This window comes from Melopsittacus undulatus, chromosome 1 (genome assembly GCF_012275295.1).
Source record: "Melopsittacus undulatus isolate bMelUnd1 chromosome 1, bMelUnd1.mat.Z, whole genome shotgun sequence".
Taxonomy (NCBI): Eukaryota; Metazoa; Chordata; class Aves; order Psittaciformes; family Psittaculidae; genus Melopsittacus; species Melopsittacus undulatus.
The window spans coordinates 112228446-112248435 of record NC_047527.1 but is presented as its reverse complement, the minus strand read 5'-3'; the positions used below and the strand labels follow the sequence as shown (position 1 = coordinate 112248435).

The 19990-nt window shown below is 37.4% G+C and overlaps 1 protein-coding gene across 1 annotated transcript in view; it reads right to left on the bottom strand.

The window, feature by feature from the left end:
• Positions 1 to 19990, bottom strand: part of ITGB1 (integrin subunit beta 1) — a 47020-nt gene that overhangs the window by 12522 nt on the left and 14508 nt on the right. Inside the window, exons 2-13 of the mRNA XM_034060726.1 lie at positions 13839 to 13908; positions 13504 to 13589; positions 11689 to 11911; positions 9630 to 9800; positions 9082 to 9320; positions 7895 to 8050; positions 6817 to 6912; positions 5786 to 5875; positions 4935 to 5075; positions 4599 to 4801; positions 2458 to 2696; positions 757 to 979 (exon numbers count right to left, since the gene is read on the bottom strand). Coding sequence (XP_033916617.1) covers positions 757 to 979; positions 2458 to 2696; positions 4599 to 4801; positions 4935 to 5075; positions 5786 to 5875; positions 6817 to 6912; positions 7895 to 8050; positions 9082 to 9320; positions 9630 to 9800; positions 11689 to 11911; positions 13504 to 13589; positions 13839 to 13908 — 1937 coding nt within the window. The remainder of the gene's footprint in view (positions 1 to 756; positions 980 to 2457; positions 2697 to 4598; positions 4802 to 4934; positions 5076 to 5785; positions 5876 to 6816; positions 6913 to 7894; positions 8051 to 9081; positions 9321 to 9629; positions 9801 to 11688; positions 11912 to 13503; positions 13590 to 13838; positions 13909 to 19990) is intronic.

Sequence of the window (19990 nt, the reverse complement as noted above, 5' to 3'; positions counted from 1 at the left end):
TGAATAACTCATTGAAAAGAGTAGACTAAGCAAGATTTTTATACTGAAAAAGACTTTGCAAAGAGAAACCTTAAAGTCAGCTGCACGAAGTCAGGAATCAGCCCAGCCACTAAACAAAAACTTATTCCAAAGTTTCTGTGCAAAAGGCAGGGTGGAAATGTCACTGGCCCACACAAATCTAGATTTGATTTTTGTCAGCACAGTCGATGACTTTCCAGTAGTATTTCTGAGTGAAAAGTTTAAGCTAAAATCTTAGATGAAGTTTTAACTGTTCTGGAAATTGCACTGTATATGTATACTTTTATTACATTAATTTCAGAAGGTCAAAGGATGCTGGGACTTTGCAGTTTGTCACATTACAGAACTATGTTCCTTCCAGCTCTGCAGAAGGTGAGTTGTTATTAATCAGAAATGAAATAGGGAAAAGCTGTAACCTGCTCATGTCAATCGGAAAGGTTAAAACTGATTTAACATAATGTACATGTTTCTATGCCTAACAAAATACGGCAGGGAAAGAATGTAAGAAATAATTAGTCTACCTGGAAACAACCAAAATACTGTATTAATATTTTGTTTGTAATTATTGATTCTCATCCAACAACTTTTACAGCCTGAAGAGACCATATGATACAATGTCCCTGCACTTCATGGTGGAATAAAGCATGGTACAAAAAGCCTCATTTTAAACATTCTGTATACGTAAACATCACTAACTCAAATGCACAAAGGCTGTGACTTCGTTTTCTTGGTACTTACTTGTGCTCGGCACAGACTCCAAGGCAAGTCTGACACATTTCACATGTTGGGCCTTGGAACTTGGGATCTGTACAATTACAGGTGCCACATTCACAGGTTCCTCTTCCATTGCAAATCTGCCCATTTGATGCCATACATGGTGTAGTGTCCAAAGAACAATCGCATGCGCTGCCAGTGAAGTTGGGGAAACACTCACACACTCTGCATTTACAGATACCGTTTCCTGTAAATTGAAAAGATACTCAGTGAAATGAAGCCTAATGTAAAACATAACATTTGTGACTGTAAGAAGTAAGTGTTTACCACCTCAGGACAGATACAAAGAAAAGAAAACCCTTATGGAGAGATAATAAAGGCACTAATGAATGAAGAGCTGCAAAAGAAATTTTAACTCCTTAAAAAAATACAGGCATTTCTCCCCTTTTCGCATTGTGCTACACTTACTATTTCCTTCCATAAATGCAGTAACAAGAATAGGAAAAGCTGATCAAGACCAGTAAAATGTGATGGCCATATCTCCTGGGTGGGGAGCATTAAACACTTGTTCAGTTCACAGTTTTATATGTATACAGATGAACTAATCACCCCTCTCTTCATATCTATCACTACACAGATTTACAAAGCAAAACCTAGAAAGATGAGTAATGCCCTAACTTACACTTTACAACATAGAAAACACCTCTGACTCCCTAGAACACCACCATTCAGCTGCTGTACTTCTGACCTCACCCTACCAAACTTTATGCTCCTTACCCTCCCTACACAGAAATCAAGGTACCTGAGTCTCCAGAAGGGTTTTTCAGATAAAATGGAAAGATCTTTGGCTACATCTCTCCCTCTCCACTGAGAATAAAGCATTTAAGTCAATACTTACTTGTTACAATGTATTTTGGAACACCACCACCGTTGCTGCTATCCTTTGGAGAGCAGGTGAATAATACTGTATTCTGAGCAAATCAGACAGTTGAGATAGCCTCATAATTTAGCTAAAGTTTAGTGACTTCTCGGTTTTACTTTTGTATCACAATAAAAATTGAAGTAGTAGTTACACTCCTAGCAGGTACTTCCATGTGCCTAGGAAAGTTTTAGGACAAAAATGCATGCAGCAAAATAATTTAAGACACTGGCTGCTGAATAGCTTTCTAAACTGGTTTTGATTTTGGGAATTAACTGCCATCAGTCTTGTTCTAAGCACTTCAAGGGTTGTTTTTTTTTTCTGGATCTTGCTCTTCTAATCTTCACCTGCTTTCCAGAATAGTCTCAAGACATCTCACTGGTATCCTGTCAAGCACTCTCTATTACAAGTAAGCTGAGGTCATTATCTCTTTTTATCGACGCAGCAGTTACACTGAGACAGCATAGCATTATAATCTCAGGACAGTTGTCTCAGCATTCTGTACTATAATACCTGAAGGTAATTCTGTAATACACAGCAGAAGTCAAGTTCACTTTACATCCTTCTTGGAGCTGTGATTCAAAGAAGGTGAAATGTGTATTAACGCACTGTATGTTCATGATCAGAGAGAGCTGTTTTATTAATGGATAAGTGTTTTCAATCACCAAACCTGTGAATATTCTCATCTCTGTTATGAAGTATCTATGATCTTTAAGCTAAGTATAACCACTCTACATGGTATTGTTGTCAGACTTGTCAACTGCTGGCCAGTTTTGCCTGCAGAAAACTCTGAAGTAGTTTCTCACCTCCACAAATCAAACCATTTGATCGATCACAGTTGAAGTTATCACATTCACAGTATTTTCCAGAATACACTTCATTGGTGTTTTCTCTTTTCTTGCATACACATTGTCCACAAATGCATTCCCCATTGTTACTGCATATTTCTGTACTGTTTTCTCTCCTGCAGTAAGCATCCATGTCCTCACTATTTACTTCATCTGTACTACATTCACATAGTCTTCCAATACGTCCTTCATTACATCTGCAAGGTAAAAACACAACTGAAAATGTAAACTTTAAAGTAATACAATAAAAATACTGCAAAAAATAGCACCAAGAACAGGAATAGAAGTGACTATTTTCTCAAATGATATTCCAAATTAAAACTTCAAATGAGATTTCCAGCTGACAGCTACATAGCCATTCTTGAAGCTGCTGGAGCAAACTGGACTAAGTTGCTCCAATACTGATTACGTGTTCCAGATAAGAAACTACGTGTCACCACCTCTAAATTGCCATATAACCACTATTAACCCTATGACAGGACAGGAATTATTTTAAAGTGACAGTGATTGTTCACTGTAGCTGCTGCCATCTTTCAATGAAAGGCATCAGCACTTCTCATTATCAAGGTTAGAGTATTGATGAACAAATGGAGGTTGTTCTTGTTCCCACCAGTGACAGACAAACTGTTCTGAGGTATCAGAGACAATGGTTGTCAGGAAACTGTTACTGTTGCAAAAGCAAAAGGATGTTCTTGTCCACATGTTTGTTCTCCCCACCATGAAACCACCAGGACACCAGTGACAGCAATATCAAGTTTAAGAGTCTTTCTCCACAAAGAGGAAAATCTATTCTTTTTCAGGGTAACATAAAAATCTGACTGCAAAAACTGAGCAATGGCCCATAAATACTGGATACAAAGTACCTTATTCCCCAACTTACAGAATACTAAGCAGTTATGGGGCCATACCTCAGTCTTTCAAACACATTAACCTTCACCAGGCAGATAGGCCATCCTACACCAAAAGTCCTCGAAGACTGAAGTCAGTATCTTTTGCTTTATTTCTAGTAAGTCATATTAATCCATGAGGAATGAGAAAGCTATGCTTTATTTCGGGTACAGTTCACTGAGCAGGAACCAATACTGTAAAGTCCTGGATCTTGTTCTAGAGATCTTAATTTTATTCTGCTCTTTACCGTTTTTGTCTCAAGGGCTTCCAAGTGGAAACAGTTAATTTTTGCTGTAGGTTTCTTGGGGAAGGGGTGGGGAGACATAAACCTGGATTTACTAGGTTGATCTTCAACCAGTCTTCACTGAAACTCTAAGATTTCACTCTGCTTTCATTGTGTGTAATTACAGAGATAATTTTACTTAATATTGCGTAATAAGGAATACATGTGTAATCTAATCCTTGAAATGGGTAATAAAGGACATTTCAAAGTATAATTATAAAATAAATTAATATAAATATACTAATAGATAATGGATTAATATAAAACTACATATATAGCGAAAGATTTATAGGCATATGCAATTAGAAGAAATTTTGTAACAGACCTTAAAAGGTTAGAAATAAAACCATAAAAATAAAGAGAGAGAAGAGACTAAGATGTCATCCAAGACAAAAAGTGGTTCTTTTATGACTTTTTAGTCTTTCCTACTATGAAACAATTTGTGCCAATGTGGTTAGGAACTCCTACCGAAAAAAACTATGAAGCCTTTGGATTTCTCAGTATCAACAGACCTCACATTAGAAGGGTATAATTAGATCAGTATGAATATATGCAAAAATATCACAAAGTGTCTGCATTCATGTTATCCCATAAATCTGTAATTTTGCTGTATTACGTGGAACTCAAATTAAATGTAGAAACAGAAAAAGCAGTAAGACCTATATCCTGTAAAGTCCTGACTCAAGGCCAAACTGGAATTCTGACTTGCACAATACCACCAATTTAATGATCAAATTCCTATGAATTCCAGCATAGGGATTATTCACAGACATAAGGCAGTATGTAAAAATACCCCAGAAAAATAGGTGTCTAGCACTAATTTTTGTCCTTTTACAAAAAAAAGTAAAACCAAGTAACGTCCAATTAAAGGCACAAAGGTCTTCCTCACATTTTTCTTCTGCAAAAAGCAACAAAAATGTCTATTTACCTGCAGGCACCACATTCAAATGTTCCATTTCCTTCGTGGCAGGCTGGACTATTAGGTTCTCCTTCACTTTGACACTGACATTCACAAATGAACTGGAGATTAATTTCCACTTCTTCAGTGAATCCCAGTGGTTTAATTTTAATGGTTTCATTTTGTCCTTTCTTTGGACATTCATTAGCTGTTACATTAATCTCAAATCTAACCTGCAAAGAAAAATAAATGGAGTGCCACATTAATAAAAGGACTTTTGCCTGTATCATTAAAGAAAACCAACATCTGAGCATTGGGCACTTTAAATGAATTTTATATACTTGAGCAGCAGCATATATAATTTACCTCATCTCCAATTGAAATGTTAGAACATTTCCTTCCATCTTCTTGTGTGTCATTCACTCCATTCTTGCAGAAAGACTTATAACTGATTGTCACTCCTTTTGGTAGCTTGGTATTTTCAAGGATAACCTCTGAAGAAAGGGACTAGAATAACAGTTATTAGCTAAATTTGACCTGAATTGCATAAGCATTCCCCTGAAGAAAAGACATCATACAACTATGCACAGCCTAAGTGCAAATCCCACAGGCATACTGGAATTATGCACATTCCAACATGCCAAGAAACACCAGCCCAGGTCTGCCCATAGTCATGCTGTGGTGACCCCTTCTCATAGCTGAGCCTTGTTATGCAAAGTAGGGGCAGGTACAGATGCTGGGGGCACTTGTGTAAATAAGCCCCATTTTTCCTTTAGAGTACAAGGGGCAAACAATGCAGCTATGAAGAAAATATTCTGGGGCTAAACCCAAGAGTCCCTGAGGTTGATGTAGGTATTTTGGGGTAAATGGGCTGCAAAATGGCCCTTTTCTCCTCCACGTGGAAAGAAGGCAAGAACTGAAGGTGCTGAAGAAACAGTGTGAGGTTTTGTGTGTTTTTTTATGTGGGAAAACATGGATGATAAGTTTTAATCTGTAACACTGTTTTAAGTGACTTTAAGAGGGTCTTTCTAGCCACCTAACCTCTTATTGCCATAGTGTATGAATATCTAACATGGGTTAACTGCAATGGTGGCATATTAATAATATAGTATACTATTTTGTAGAAAAATAAAAATCCACTCTGGAGTATCCCCTGCTATTAAAAACTTGTAACAACTTAGAAGATTAATACAACAAAAATAAAAATTAGAACTTACATTGTATGCATCAATGATGAGCTGAATCACATTGCTGGAGTTTGAAGACAATGTTCCCACTGCTGATTTTGGTATCAAATTTTTCAATTCCTTTCAATATTTACAAAAGTAGAAAGAAAATTACAGTTTTAACAAGGATCAAAGTAAAATTTGTACTATAAATATCTGTAAAGTGCTATAATGCTTCAGTGAATTAACTAGTCAAGATCAAGTACTTCAAAAAGACAAGGGCATGGTGTTGCCAGTGACTATTATGATCTTTGAGGTTATACACAATACTACTATAAAAAAAATCCAGTCTTTTCTTCTCTTTTGCATTTTCATGTCAAATTTGGTAGAAGAATACTAAGACCTTCTCTTATATTGTATGTGGTCAACTTGTACATCTGCATGATCTTAGAGAAGCACCGCACTTCTAGTGCATAAAAGACAAGCAGATAAAAGATGATTTATAATGAAAAAGAAAAACTTGCAATGTCAATAAAGTTTAAAAAAGCAGAAGAAAAACAAAACAAAAAAAACCCCAAACCACCTTCTTCGGTTAAAGCAAGGAAAAATATGCATCTTCTTCACCCAGCCATTTCCTATTTCACAATCACATCCAGCAGTTTAGTTAATTTTAAACATCAGGAATACAAATAGACCACAAAGGACAAAATACATTCTTTCATGAGTATGTCTCTTAATTCAGTGTCCGCACTCCCTCGGCTGTTTTGCTGTAAAAAATGTTCACAAAAATTAGCACTGCAAATATGTTCTCCACTCCCTCCTACCTGTGAAGGATAAAGAGGGACAAGGAGGAGGGGCACTTTCTCCGTGGAAATTACACATGAACTCAGTATTGTTTTGAACAAGTAAAAAAGGCTTAATAATAAAACCAGAAAAAGCAAGATACTACTTCCACAATCACTAACTTTCATAATAACTTTTATTTCAAATTAAATAATTAATTATTTCAGAGCAAATCTGAGTCAGTCTTAGCCTCTGATGGAAAAAAGTAGAGACCAGAATTGTGTGTTATTTATCTTTACCTTGTAAACTGCCTGAAACTCTTCAGTAACAGCAAAGATTGTCTGAATATTGTTCTCACTAAGCTTTTGTACCAGATGAGCAATAGAGGGATAATCCTATAAAAATCAAGCATAAAATGCAATTCAAATTTGGGACACATTGTTAGAAAACAATCAGAAAGGCTTTGACACAATAAATTCCTTTAGAAACATACATAAGAGTTCTAACTAGCCAGCTTATATCACAGTTCAAAAACAAAACAACCTCTGAAAACAAACATGCATTGAAAAGATTCCATATATATCCTGTGCAGATAGGTGTTTTTTCACACCTATCTTCACAGGTTTTATCACACCTTTTTGCAGTAATTTTATCATATTGCCTGCCACGTAAAGTCTTCATCTTATATCCTTAATCTCAGTGTTCTCAGAAAACTCTCTTTTGCAGATTTCCATATGACTTATGAAAACTACTACCTTTTGCACTTTCTTAATTAGATGAAATAAAACTGAACTAATTTGAGGTTTATAATGACAAATATTCATTTAACTTTAGGAATTTATGAACACACAACCTTTGTAAAGCTTACTGTGTTTACCCCATCCAGTGAATATTTTTCTTGTCACCTTTTGTCTGATCTACTTATCAATGAACCATTAAAGCAATGTTGTTAGGCATATTTCAACCATCAACTTTGCATTGCAAGATTTCAAGCAATCTTAAAAAAAGCTGGCCAAGGAGCTCTCTTCTTTTACAGTAATTCACTAGCTCTGAACACAACAACTTGGAAATGGTAAAATAATGGGACAGAGCCACTGAAGCTTGCAGACATGTAGAATTATTATTAAAAAGGTTAAAAACCAACAACACAAATCACAGTGTGAAAGTTGCCATTTCTTGAAAGTTTCTAATTAAGACTTGATTAATTATTGTATATTTGTTTTAGTTAACTAAGTTCCCTTGATATAATACAGAGGTAAATGGGTAAAGTTCACAAGATGTAGCAGTCTGAAACTATATGAGATGACCTAATGAGGTTTTTTTGAGCTTACGCATCACAAAGTATTAGTTTCCCTAGAAGATGACATAAAGACTTACATAATAATGGCTCATTGTGTACATATTATTTTCCAGATGACATTTCCCATCATTAGGTAAAACAATTCCACCAAGTTTACCATCTCCTGCAAAGTGAAATCCAGCATCCGTGGAAAACACTAGTAGTCGTGTAACATTTCTCCAGCCAATTTGTTCCTTGGGAAACAAGCAAACAGATTTTTGGTATTCTGCAACAATTTACTTTAGAGCATTGGAGACCAACATTCGAGAAATAAATGCATGCAAATGTAGACAGGCTCAGGGGAAGCCACATTTGCAAGAGTCACCATGGAAATCTTATAATCTACTCAAACCTTAAAACCAATTGCATTTAATTGTCTGGTCCAAAACACCTGTTGCAAGTTTTTCACCAAAGGCAAGAAATATTCTTAGATATACTTTGATTTGGTCAGTTCTCACTAGAGTATCTAAAACGCAACAGGGTTGTAGAAATTGAGCACATCAGTCCAGCATCTAAAGTCCCTTTCTATATCATTACTACACAGCCCAAGCAGAGAGGACAGACACCCAAGGATCATAGAACAGTCCTTTTGTTCCAACCCCTCTGCCATGGGCAGGGACATCTTCCACTAGACCAGGTTGCTCAAAGCCTCGCCCAGCCTGGCTTGAACACTGCCAGGGATGGAGTAGCCACAGCTTCTCTGGGCAGCCTATTCCAGTGCCTCATCCCTCTCACAGTGAAGAATTTCTTCCTAATATGTAATCTAAATCTGCCCTTTTTCAATTTAAAGCCATAACCCCTTCTCCTATCACTACATGCCCTTGTTGAAGTCCCTCTCCAGCTTCAACCAAACCATACCGAAGCAACAGCTACAAGCAGCATATAAAGCTTTGAAATAATTTGAGAATAGTTGCTTACTCAAGATTTCATATGCTTTTGTGCAGAATTTGACTCTTCATCTGCATCTGACTTCAAAAACTTTGTACTTTGGAATGCATCTACCTGCTATGAACATAACCTCTAATCAGCACTTTGCTTCCTGGTTTCATTCACTCACTAGAGGTCTCCACAGAAGACAAATGCACATATCCATGCAGTCTGCCTAATCTCTCTTGTCTTGCTGGCATGAGATTACATGTTTAAGCATCAGACAGTATAAAATGCTATGGCTATATTCAAACAATTTAATCTAATAAAGCAGTAAAGAAAACCAATACACACTTACCCCACAAACTGCAACCTGCATTATTGCATCAAATCCACCTTCGGGAGAATCTAGATTCCCAGAAATGTGCTGTTTACCTACAAGCTCATTGAATTTATTTCCTTCACTGGTAAGGCTGAGTACATTTTTATAGCTAAATGGGCTTGTACAGTTCTGGTCGCCTGTACAAGGATTTCTGAGTTTGGCTGGTGTTGTACTTATATATGGCATCACAGTTTTCTCCACAAAAGAGCCAAAGCCTAAGACAGAACAACAAGAACCCTGTAAGCTGAAGAATAGAAGTCTCCTATTTATATTATGACACAACAGAATGCAAATGCTTTATAGTTGAATTGACATCAGAAAGAGTTCTCATAATTGTTTATGTTCCATTTCTGGCATTCACACCAAGTACTCTTACGTTCCTCAACAGGTTCTATCTATTACAAATATCTGCCATAATACTGGTAACTTAAAAAAAAACAAATTACTCTTTATATGTAATCATGTGAAAAACATCAGGATGGAAATATTTTATTTTTTTATTAGGATAGACAAATCTTTCTTACCAATTCGGAAGTCTGAGGTTATTTTTTCCATTTCTAACATCAGAGCTGTTCCAAGACTTTTTACATTCTCTAAATCATCTTTCATAGAATAGGAGAGGTCCATAAGATAATAAAGGTCGATGGGGTAATCTTCAGCTCTCTTAAATTTCAATGAAACTGTTTGGGGTTCCCCTGTTTTAAACAAAAATACAAATCACTAAAAATCCCACATGTGCACAGTTCAACAAGTATTCAAGAATTATTTATGTCAAATGTCCAACTTCACATTTCTAAGGTATTTTATCTCCCCACAGACAACATTAACCTGCCAAAAAAAAAAAATCAAGCCTCCCTTAGTTGCTGCAATTTAAAATCTTCACACTTGCAATAATTTTAACAAGGTTCCAACAGGATCTAATAGCATAAATTTTCAATATCTATTTGCATCCAAGATGACTCCAAAAGCTCATGTTTATTTTAAAAACAAAACAAACCCCAACCAGCCCAGCAAACCATCCCCACACTGCACTGTCTAAATAGGCTTATAAAAGAAAAATCAGTTCTGGTTTGAGTATTTCCAGTTACTTGGCATCAAATGTCTGAAAGCACAAAAACAGCAGTGAGATAATGGCAAGTTACTATTTGTTGCACTTGTAAGCCTAGACCCTGAGCTTTGCCAACAGAAGTATGTAGTTTCACTCTGATGTTGAAAGACAGTGTAGAAAATTACACCCCACCCCAATGGAAAAGTATTATTTTTTCCTAATTATATATGAAATGACAAATAGAATTAGAAATGTTATCTTTCACCCTCATCAGTCACTGATGTTAAATGGTGATGTTACTGCTGCTGAAGTCTGCTTAATAATTATCAAGCATTTACTTAGTATGACCAAAATTAGCAAACTGGGGAAACCATTAGACAGGTAAAGTGAATAGCATATGGATCATGCAGCTATGCAACACCGTTTTCACACAAACACACACACACACATGCAAAAAGGCAAAAAAACCCCACCCTAACAACCAAAACCTTAAAGCTTTAGATTTTCCTTAGCCACTGTTTAGAAGAGCCTGAACAGAAAGCAAATATCCCCCTCTTCAAGCACACAGTCCTTCACCAAGGAGCTTAAAACCAAGAGAAGTGGTTATAAACAGAGTAATAATTTGAGTAATTACGTTGTGGTTGCCCAGGTCCCTCATATGTTCTGATGAAGAGACTTTTGAATCAACAAAGGAATTTGGTTTGAAGCTGAAAAGGTCACATTAGAAATAAACAGGAGTAATACCAAAATTGCCAAGTAACTTTCTTTTCCTTTCTTCTCATTTTGCTAAACTTCTTCAGATGATCTTGCATTTATTAAGGTAATCACCTCCAAGTGGGTGACCCTGAATACAGGCTCTTATTCCAGGTAAAAAAAAGGTAGCTGTTCAATATGTCTGCAGTACTTAGGAACTCGCCTTAAGGACAATCTCCATTATGCTCAAGTACCACATGAGCTACTAACTCTGTTCTGTCCTTCTCCCCCTTTAAATGGAAGTTCTCTTTAGGGCTGGAAATGGTACACAGCTACTTTGTTCTCTTTTCTGTAGTCCTGTGTCCACATCTTTAGCCTCTGGAAAGTATTTAAAATAGCAATCCAAAAATCTTGCATAACTACAAAACAATTCAGTTCTGGCACACATGCTTTAGGCAACAGCAGTACTTCAGTGAAAATGAAATGCTCTAAAGTTTTTGCACGCTCCTCTACTTTCATTCTTAGAAGCCACATTGCAGAAAATCAACTACAAAATATGGAAAACAAACCATTTCTGCCTTTCTGATATATATTCAATCCATGCTGTATCTATTTTCTCCTAAGTCCTATTGGGAAAAAGTGATATTATCTAACCTTCATAAAAATCAAACAGTATTTGGAGTATCTGAACACCTGGGGCTGACCTGAATGGCTCTGCTATCATTCAGGTTATCTGAACAATAGTAGTTTCTGTAACAAAAAGGTTACACATTCAAAATAAAAATCACAGATGTGGTGGTGACAGAAAAATCATCCAAACACTAGAATGAAACTGTCCTTACCGACTCTTAGTTTCAGTACTAATTTTTGTGGCTGGATCTGTGTAATGGCTTCTGGTTTCAGCTTCTCTGCAGCACCTATCTTACGATTTGTTACTTCCCTATCTTCAAGCACCTGTTTGCTGCCTCTGGGATTTTCTATATCTTCCATGGGACAGCCTTTACTCTTTAGTGCTGCTAAGTCATCACATCGGGCAGATGTTGGTTCTCCTTCTTGCAAAAAGTCCTAAAAAACACAGGCAAAAAGGATCAAGTTTACAGCTATCTGCTATTTGTTATATTCTACTCACAGTAACACTTTCTACAATGACTCTGTTTCTTCTTTAAGTTCATTAATAAAACACCCAGTCCTGAAATATATTCAAATTATACTAAACACATCAGCAACTACTTCTTAGTCCAGGAGTATTCATCTATTTATATCTAATTGGGTAAGCAAGATGAAAGAAATAAAATGCCCAATGTCACCTGTGACAGAAGCTGAACATCCTTTTAAATCAGCTACTCTAAAAGTGACAGCAGGTGGAAAAAGCTTGCATCTGCATGTACTAATCTACAGAGTTAACCTATTTGTGCAGTCTGCTTGGCAACTATCCTCCCTTTTAACTTCTTTTTCTTTTTATTTTTTTGAATGGCTTTATTAAATATTATGTATGTGTACCTTAGTACATTATTGTTAAAGCTGAAACCAGGACAGTTCTAAACTAGAACTTCTCACATTATACAACATAAAGCATCCTTGATACAAACTCAGCCCCTTTTCCAAAGGTACTAATGGCAATATGCTGACAGAGCAGGGGAAAGACAGACAACTCTTACCTGGGGGAAACTGAATCCAGAAGTAAAGATATGTGAGCAAAACCAATATGTAAGTTTGTACTGAACAACAAACTACCATTACCTCAAGTCTAAAATAAACCCCTCTAAACTCAAATATAAATAAATAAGGCTTCTAATTGAGATACTTGGCAATCCTGATTCCCCCCCCCCTCAAAAAAAAAAAGTATATAAATAAATATATCTTAAAGCTTGTCAGTTCTTGATGACTAGGATCGGATAGCTCAAGACCAAATTCTAAAAGTTAGTCAGTTTAATGTCTGAAGTTAATAAGCTGGTTTGGGGAACAGTAAGTAGGTACTATATGGAGCTAAATATACATTATCATCTTCTACCAAGAAACAGGAAAATTTCCCAGTTTTCAGTAACAAACTAAAGACTATCAGTAGGAACCATTTTCTTCTGTTTCTAACCTGAAGAAGACACTTCAGCATATACAGGCTAAATCACACAATTTGAGATTATTTTACATTCTATATTTCCTGAATTTGATTTTTAATTGCATAAGAAAACACTCTTTTTATTTCAGATTGAAGCAAACTCAAACCAATCTCCGACACCCCAAGTCTACCAACATCAGAAAAACAAAATTTGAACATCTTTCTTTTATAAAAGAAAACCTCCAGTCTCCTCCCCTAATCCATCTATGTCTGCCTAAAATTACCTCTTACTTTAACGTCAGTGGAAGAACATAATTATGCATACCCAGACAGATTCCATGCTGAAATGTTTTTAAATAACTGTGAGACATCCTGTAGGGTCTGTATACCGTTAAGGTTTACAAAAGGAGAAGTAAACACATTGTGAGAACCAATTATACTCAAATCAGGACAGCAGGGAAATCATAGTATCTGAACTTTAAAGTATCAAATTGAAGACTTACAGGAAACTACTACTAGGGAAAATAAACATTTCTATACATTTAAAGAATTTACTAAAATCTCGAAAAACAAACCATACAAGGAATTTTGCAACACTTACTGTTTTTTTACACCAACCACAGTTTGGTCCTGCTTGTATACATTCACCACATGATTTTGCATTAGCTTTTATGCAGTCACTCCCACCTAGCAGAGAATACAAATCAGTCACTTCATTTATAAAAAGGTGCCCAACAACAACAGAATTTTTGTTTATTCCATTCTGGCTTTTTTAAACTAAGTTCTATCTACAAACAGGTTATTAACATGAGTTATGACTGACATATTGCCATTAGCATTCATCTAATAATGTTATAGTTATCTACATAATTAACTGCTAAATAAATATAGTTTTAAAGCAATATGAAACTACTGCAATGAAATCAAGTGACTTACCTTGCTGAGCAAATCCATTCCATATCAAGCAGCAGAGGACACCAGCCCATGTGAGCAATTTTAGACTAGTCTGAAATACAAAAGAAGACCACTGTGTTTCAGAGGAGACAGGAACATGGAGCAGATACAAATCAAATGAACTTAGTTGTATCTGCTGGACAGTTTTGCTACAATACAATTATATTTGTGGGCTAAACTGGATTTAAAAGACATCAAAGAGGGTAGGTTCAAAAATTAATTTTTAAATACTCTTAAAGCTGTATACACCAGCAAGCTATGAGAAGTCTAAAAACACTCTTCAGCTGGGGGATGGGAAAGGAAAGAACCCAAACCAATCTGTTAACATCTTATAAAAAAATATTTATGCTCTGAATGTTATCAAGAGAGACACGTCTAAACAAAGATACCACAGAAATACAAAAAGGAAATGGAACTTCTCCATTCAAGTCTCTATTTCAAGATAAATGTCAAGGCCCTTTCCTCGGAATCTTTGAAGGGCATTTTACAACCTAACTTCACACCTCTTGTACTCCTGTTGTGGTTTAAACCCAGACAGTAACTCAGCTACTAGGGAAAATAAAAAATAAAAGTTAACTGTTAAAGCTGAAACCAGGACAGTTCTAAACTAGAACTTCTCACATTATACAACATAAAGCATCCTTGATACAAACTCAGCCCCTTTTCCAATTCTGTGGACAACAGAGAATTAATGGGTACCAACCTTATTAAAGAAAAAACCCAACACTCTACCCTTTGTTCAGGGCTATAAATCTTTATGAAAGCCTGGCAGAAAAAAATAAATACAAACAAACGGTATTATCTATATGCTTTACAAGACAAAATCTGAATGCTTATAAAATATGATTTAGGGTTACTGTAATTTTCCCTAATTATGCCAGAGCTAGGATTACTTCTCTAAACACTCACAGAATCACAGAATGGTTTGGGTTGGAAAGGACCTCAAAGCTCATCTAGTTCCAACCCCTCTGGCCATGGGCAGGGACACATCCCACTAGACCAGGTTGCTCAAAGTCCCATCCAGCCTGGCCTTGAACACTTCCAGGGATGGGGCATCCACAGCTTCGCTGAGCAACCTGTGCCAGTACCTCACCACCCTCATAGAGAGATTTTTTTCCTTATATCTAATCTATATCTACCCTCTATCAGTTTAAATCCATCCACCCTTGTCCTATCCCTACAAATCCTTATAAATAGCTCCTCTATAGGTTTCTTGTAGAGCCCCTTTTTGGTATTGAAGCTGCTCTAAGGTCTTCCCAGAGCAGGCTGAATAACCCCAACTCCGTCAGCGTGTCTTCATAGGAGAGGAGCTCCAGCCCTCTGATCATCTTCATGGACCTCCTCTGGACTAACTTGTACATTCTAAAAATTGGTTTCAAATAGACCACTTTTTCCTAAATGTTGTTCTACTCTTACAGCAGGTAGCCAGCCAGGATGAGCTGTCACATCTTTGAATTTATAGTACTATTTTAAATTCCATTTCTCTTTTATTCATTATAAGAATTCTGAGAACTTGGACTGTGGCTGCCACTTGGTCATCCTAAAGTGCTATTGCTAATTAAAGCTTTACCAGTCATCCTGGAAACATCAATATTCTTAATACCTTTTTGTTCTATAAAATATATTGCAATACAGCAAGGAAAAGCAAATTTGGCAAAGTCTTTTAAAATGAACCTGACATTCTCTAGAATATGTACTATTATGCATATAAATCATCAGCAAAGTGAGCAATACTTTAAGTAGCAAAGCAGTTGAGCTTTGGTTTTCCTACACTGATTTAATGTCACTGATAATTATTACTTTGCACATCCAGCTACACCTAACAGAGAAGTGACAGCTGCTCTAAAATCTGGTGGAGAAGGTTTCAAACACAGGCCAACCCTCTACTAACAAACTGTATCCAACAACAGTATTAGATGGTTCATGTATTTCCAACAAATCATTCTGGCCTACTTCTCAGTGGATGCTGTAGCCAGGGGGAAGTGGAGAGTTTAGACATAGGAAAATGAAGAGATTTGCCACAGAATAACTTTGCTAGATGTTATAGATATGCACGTAAGAAATTACCAATTAAAAAAAGAACTGTGAATTATACCTCACTTAACTTCTGAGCATTACTTATTGCATGTAACTTACACCAAGTTTTCCCTCTAACTCTTTCATGAGCACTCTTTCATTAAGTCTCCTCTGTAAGCAATCACTCAGATCAAAGCTGTGTAACCATGAACTTGGATCAGAGGGCAACCAAGACCCAACAAACACAAGTAGGTGGAAGACAGATGAAGGAACTGAATCAAGGTTAGAGAAAGACAGTGGCTACATGGTGTAGGAGCACATCTGTCAGACTAGGAGTCAGGAGGAGAAAGCCTTACCAGGCTGCTCAACTTTTAGGTTCCTTCTTGTCTGTCTTCACAGGAGGTATGCTCTGTGTTTAGCAAGCCTTACTTCCCTCTAATAAAAGGATATTTTCTGACTTGAGAAGCAGTTTTGCTTTAAAGTTCAGCCCAGAACGGGGTGGGATTTTCAGTAAGAAAAAAACTAAGCTGCTGGCATCAGTTTAGAACCATCTTTTCTGTTAGCCAAAACGAGAAAATTATAAACAGTTCACCTTTTTAGGGCAGACCAGCAGCAGATGCACAGCAAGTCCATGCAGACTTATTTATATAAGTCAGCAAAGATGTGACACAGTGCTAAAACTATGATTAAGACCACTTGGAAGAGAAATGTTCCTGTGGAAATGCATCCACATGATGAACGCGGCTCTGGGCACAGATTCCCCATAAAGTTAACAAGGAAAATGTCCTCTTCCATATAAGGCTGAGCCAGCACCTCTCCAAGCACAGGGCCAGCCCCCCAACACATGCGAGCACTTCCTTTACCTCCACTGCCTAATGGCTTTTCCATCTGCTGAGCATCGGAAAAACCCGGGTACAGATTTGCTAATTTGGGCTCAACTCTGACGGTTAGCGCAAGCAAAGCAATGCGCAGCCTCAGCCTCCAGCCACTGCAGGAGCCTGGTGCCAACAGTGTCAAACACATTTTCCTGCAAGTCACTGGTTAGGACTGTGGACTACCCTCTGCAGAGTCTTCTGTTAAGGGAATAAATCAAAACACTTAACTACACTAGACAGCTAAAGGAAGCCTTTGGAAACCATTGATGGAGCTGGAACTGAGCAGTATGCAACCACAGATGACTGGAACAGAAAAGAATCCATTGTTACAAGAAATAAATGATTTTTTTTTTGTGCAATGTTTACTTATTTTCTGTTATACTTGTTCTCCCCCTTTTAATTAAATACTTGAAATATATCCCCGAGTCCTTGAAAAAGTGACTTCCCCCACAAAGCTTACAAAAGGCAAGCCTGCCAAGAACTGGAATGTCTAACGATATCACCAGTTGGATCCTTTTTCAAAGGCTGCAAATGGTGTGCTGTTGGAAAACTGATTTTAAAATTACTTCTCCACATTTGTGAGCTGTGCTCTATTTTTGTTAAATATTTCAGGAAGACAAACATGGACATAACCTCGAATGTTAGGACTTGCTGCTTTCCAAGGTTTTGGGGTTTTTTTGCTGCCTCTACAAAGAGTAATGCTTGAAATTATTCTTTAAAAAACCAGCTTTGATGGAAATCTGTGGAGCTTCTAATTTGAAATTAAAGCCTCATTAAGTAACAACAGGACAAAGGAATGATTATTTCTTCATAGCGAGATTAACTCTGAGTTTGCAGATTTAAATACTTAGCACGTTTGTATTTTGCTAATCATCGAGATATTTACAAAGAATGTTTACTACCCCTGCATTTGCAGCTTTTTTAACTTATTTATTAAAACACCAATAGGATATCTGCAGAAAATTAAGTGGCAAATAAAGAAAAAAGGGCGAGAGTTACAAAAATATCAACTCCTTTGTAATGAAGTATCAGTGGCTATCCTGCTCTCTTCTCACTACTCTTCAGCTCAGCATTTCACCCTACCTGATGCAATTCATAGTTTACACCTATATTAAGGCAACACTAAAAATAAGCCACTAGGCCATTGCTGTATTATTCCACTCAGCCAAGCAGCAACCCATGTGACCCAGTACTCCAGCATTCACCAAGCCAATACCAAACAAAAGAAAGCACCACAAGGCATCTGCCCCTGCTGCATATTGAAGTGTGTCTTGCTGCAAAGCCTTCCATTGAAATACACAACCACACTTCAGGCCACAGGGGAAATGCTTAAATATATAGGAGGGAGTTGAGGAGTTGTGTAGAAGCCACCTTTACCTTTTTGATGCAATAACCCGACAGCCTATTTACTTCATAACACCACATGGTACTCCACTTACGCTTATACACCCAGAAATGAATAAGCAACTCATGCTTTTGGACTAGTGCTTGTGTTTCTTGCAGACTGACGCCTCTTTGCATCAGCTGTGTTTTCACATGCTTAAAGCACAGACAGAAATGCTGTACGGAATTGATCCCTCCTAGAACTGAGATTACATTTACAACCCCTTACATCCAGCTTAAGGGTGGAATGTCAGCAAAGAGAACTGCCTCATCCACCTTGTTAATTATTCACCCTCTTTAATCAACCTCCTGATCAATTCTTCTTACTGCTTTCCTTTTTGACCAGTGCTAGCATTGGTGCAGCCACCGAGAAGCACTGGAGCAAGGAAAAGATCTGGCTGAAATGCTAATCCAATGAAGAACCTCATGAAGGTGGTGAGATGGGGATGGAGAAGAGAACTGAGGGGATAAAAAGGCAAAGGACACTGCTGTTCAGCCACATCCCATGGCTGAATGGTGGACTGCACTGGTCACAGAGTCAACCCGCACCCTCAGTCATCAAGACTCTGCTTATAAAAAGAACAGGAAGAGAGACATGTTTCTAAAATAAGAAGAATTAAATAGTCTCTGGAGACATCCATTTCAGGACTTGATGGCTACCCTGCTAAAAAAGTTCCTTCTTCCCTCACTCCAGAAGGTTTTCTAGCTTTAGCTGAGGGCCACACTTTTCAGCATGAATTTTATGAGCTGACAAGAGGACTGCATTCATGTTTCTGGAGAAAAGGGAAAAAAAGGACACAGCCATTTGCTTACCTGGAAGGGACCCAACAATCCCAGTGACAGGGGACAGCAATTACACAGGCACTACAGACCTCTAGCAAGGACCCACATCTCTGTAACCACTTCCAACAGCCAGAACTCCCACAACAAATGTCATTAATTACAAACCTAAATTTGTCTGGACATGCAACGACTCTAAGCACGTCTGCTTCTACAACAATTCACTGCAAAGCAGGAATTCACTATAAAGGAAAGTGGCAAAATAGTACCTTGCTGCTCTGCCTTGGCAGAAGTATTTTTCTCAGAAAGGCACAGGTACAGACATCAGTGTTTCACATGAAGGAGCTACTTCTGATTAAAACTTTCAAGTTTGTGGTGTAGATTTTCCAGCAAATCTTAAATAGGTAATTCTCTGTGACCTTAACAGCTATCTTATTTACTTAATCAATGTAAATGTCACTGCAATACTTAATAATAGTTGGAATGCACTGCTTGCACAGTAAGTTTCAGGACCACCAGATCAAGAAACTATGTGATGCATTCTTCTTCATGGAAGTGGAGATTTGGGGTAAACACTGATGACTGAATAGCAAGACATTTTAAACAAGGAACCAAAACCCTAACTCACCCTAAACAAAACTTTTTGTACCCTAGATGTGGACCAGCCCTGTGCTGGTTGCCCTTCACAGAGGGGCCCTGCTCTGAACCATGCACCAACTGCAAATAGCTAGTGGAATATCCCTATGTAGGGGAAACGAACTTGATGGGACCAGTCAAGATGGACAACAAAAGAGCGGTCTCAAGAGCAGGACTTTGCAACACCCTGATCCACACGGAAATTCTAGATGCAAGCCTGTCTTCAAGAACCTATCTACCAGCCTACCAACAGTATGGCTCATCAAGATCACAATGTTCTTTCACTCCCTGGCAACTTTGCAGATGTTAACAGAGTAGGTTTTGAACTGCCTGCAGTAATATGGAAAGAATGGGACATTAACCCAGATTAACATGCAAAACTAAGAAATTCTTTAGCACTGAAACAGCTTTACACAAAAAACTCACCACATCGAGACTGCTTAC